Source organism: Chanodichthys erythropterus, chromosome 24 (assembly GCF_024489055.1).
Source record: "Chanodichthys erythropterus isolate Z2021 chromosome 24, ASM2448905v1, whole genome shotgun sequence".
Classification (NCBI taxonomy): domain Eukaryota; kingdom Metazoa; phylum Chordata; class Actinopteri; order Cypriniformes; family Xenocyprididae; genus Chanodichthys; species Chanodichthys erythropterus.
Genome location: NC_090244.1, coordinates 20,001 through 22,500, shown reverse-complemented (window position 1 = coordinate 22,500; position 2,500 = coordinate 20,001). Strand labels below are relative to the sequence as shown.

Genomic DNA, 2,500 nt, shown 5'->3' with positions numbered 1-2,500 from the left:
ATACATAAGGTGTGCAGAAACGGAAACCAATGTGGTGTAGCTACATTTTTACCATGTTTTATTCTATTAAATTTTTTTATTGTAGGCAGCCATGAAAGCTTGTCATCGAGCTCTTGTTAAAACGGTGTGACTGTCATAAAGATGTTAAAGGGATACTCCACCGTTTTTTCATATCAAAACTGTTATTCCCTTAACTAAGACGAGTTGATACATACCTCTCTCGTCTCAGTGCGTGCATTAAATCGCTCTGTCTTGCGGCGAAACTTTGTTAGCACTTAGCTTAGCCCAGTTTATTCAATAGGGGCCAAGCAGAGAAGCTACCAAACACCTCCACGTTTTCCCTATTTAGATAAAGTTACTCGAGTAGTGTAACTCGACCTAGGACGGTGACACAAAACAAAACGTTGCGCTTTTCTAAGCGTGTAAAATGGATAACTATATTGTATGGCGGAATACCATAGCAAGTGCTCGGGAGCACTTTGACTTGGCGCAGTAATATCTTCACTGGTGAAAAGTCCTCTCACCGGCCCCCGCTCCCTCTCCTGTAAAAGTCACGTTTGTTCTATTGACGGAAATGAGAGGGAGGAGGAGAGGGAGCGGGGGCCGGTGAGAGGACTTTTCACCAGTGAAGATATTACTTCAAATATATAAATATATTACAAAAATTAAAATAAGGAGATCAATAAAAGCTCAGTTATGTTGTTTCATTCTATTTCATTACTTTGTCCTTTTTCATTCGTGTCTTTCTTTGTCTCCACCGAAGCCCCTCGAAAGCATTCGTGGCCGAAGAACCGTGGGAGTTTCTGCCATTTCGTGCTCTATAAGGAGAACAAGGACACCATGGAGGCCATCAACCTTCTCTCCAAGTTCCTCAGGTCTGAGAGACGAGTCTGCAGCTGGTAAACACTGATCCCACATCAGAGTTGTCGTTACCTTTCATAGTTCTGTCTTTGTTTCAGGGTCAGGCCCAACATGTTCTCCTACATGGGCACCAAAGACAAAAGGGCCATCACAGTGCAGGAGATCGCCGTCCTGAAGTGAGTGAAGCAGAGCGCCACATCCGTCAATCTCTCCTGTGTTCTGCTCTTTTGTTGCCTTCTGAAAATCTGAATGTTTCTTCTCAGGATCAGCGCTGAAAGATTGTCTCACCTCAATAAATGCCTCATGAACCTGAAGCTGGGAAACTTTAGCTACAAGAAACATCCATTAAAACTCGGAGAGCTGCAGGGAAACCACTTCACGGTGGTTCTCAGGTGAGGAACCGACGCTTCGCTCCACATGAGCTGCTGTTTGATGGCATAATCTGTTCTCTCTCTGTCTTTCTCCAACAAGATAAACAGACTGTTTTCACTGGCTACCAGTTGAACAAGATTGGCAGATTAAGCATGAATGACAAGAAAAATTAGACGACATGTGAAAATAAATCAGAAGTATGAGTGTGTGAAGTCTCTCTTCTACAGGAATATCTCCGGCTCTCTGGAGCAGGTGGAGCAGGCCATGACTTCACTCCGAGAAACCGGCTTCATTAACTACTACGGCATGCAGCGCTTCGGGACCACAGCTGTACCCACACACCGGGTCGGCAGGTGAGCGCGCGCACACTCACACACACACACACTCACACTCACTCACACACACACACACACACACACTCTCACTCAAACACACACACACACACACACACATACACACTCACACACACACTCACACTCACTCACTCACACACACACACACACACACACACACACACTCTCACTCAAACACACACACACACACACACACTCACACTCTCACACACACTCACTCACTCACACACACACACACACACTCACTCACTCACTCACACACACACTCACTCACTCACACACACACACACACTCACTCACTCACACACACACACACTCACTCACTCACACACACACTCACTCACTCACTCACACACACACACACTCACTCACTCACTCACACACACACTCACTCACTCACTCACACACACACTCACTCACTCACTCACACACACACACACACTCACTCACTCACTCACACACACACTCACTCACTCACACACACACACACTCACTCACTCACTCACACACACACTCACTCACTCACTCACACACACACACACACACTCACTCACTCACTCACACTCACACACACACACACTCACTCACTCACACACTCTCACTCACTCACTCACACTCACACACACACACACTCACTCACTCACACACATACTAGTGATCGACCGATATTAATTTTTTATAACCGATACCGATTATTTGCATGTTTATGTACCCGATAACCGATATGCAGAACCGATATTTATTTACTGTTATACTTCTGTTTTTGACAATTATTACAACACAAATGAGCTGAACAAACCATTTTATTTATAACAATCACTCCCTCCTTGCATACAAAAAAAAACTTTATATTTATACACAAATAAATAGAGGGGTCTGAGTCCAAAAAATTAAAGTGCAATTAACTAAATAAT

General features: G+C 44.3%; 1 protein-coding gene across 2 annotated transcripts in view; it reads left to right on the top strand.

The window, feature by feature from the left end:
- The window catches only part of pus7 (pseudouridine synthase 7), a 16,349-nt gene that overhangs the window by 8,364 nt on the left and 5,485 nt on the right, over nucleotides 1-2,500 (top strand). For both annotated transcript variants that reach the window (XM_067380554.1, XM_067380553.1), the window contains exons 7-10: nucleotides 764-875; nucleotides 960-1,037; nucleotides 1,125-1,253; nucleotides 1,461-1,586. In XM_067380554.1, coding sequence (XP_067236655.1) covers nucleotides 764-875; nucleotides 960-1,037; nucleotides 1,125-1,253; nucleotides 1,461-1,586 — 445 coding nt within the window. The remainder of the gene's footprint in view (nucleotides 1-763; nucleotides 876-959; nucleotides 1,038-1,124; nucleotides 1,254-1,460; nucleotides 1,587-2,500) is intronic.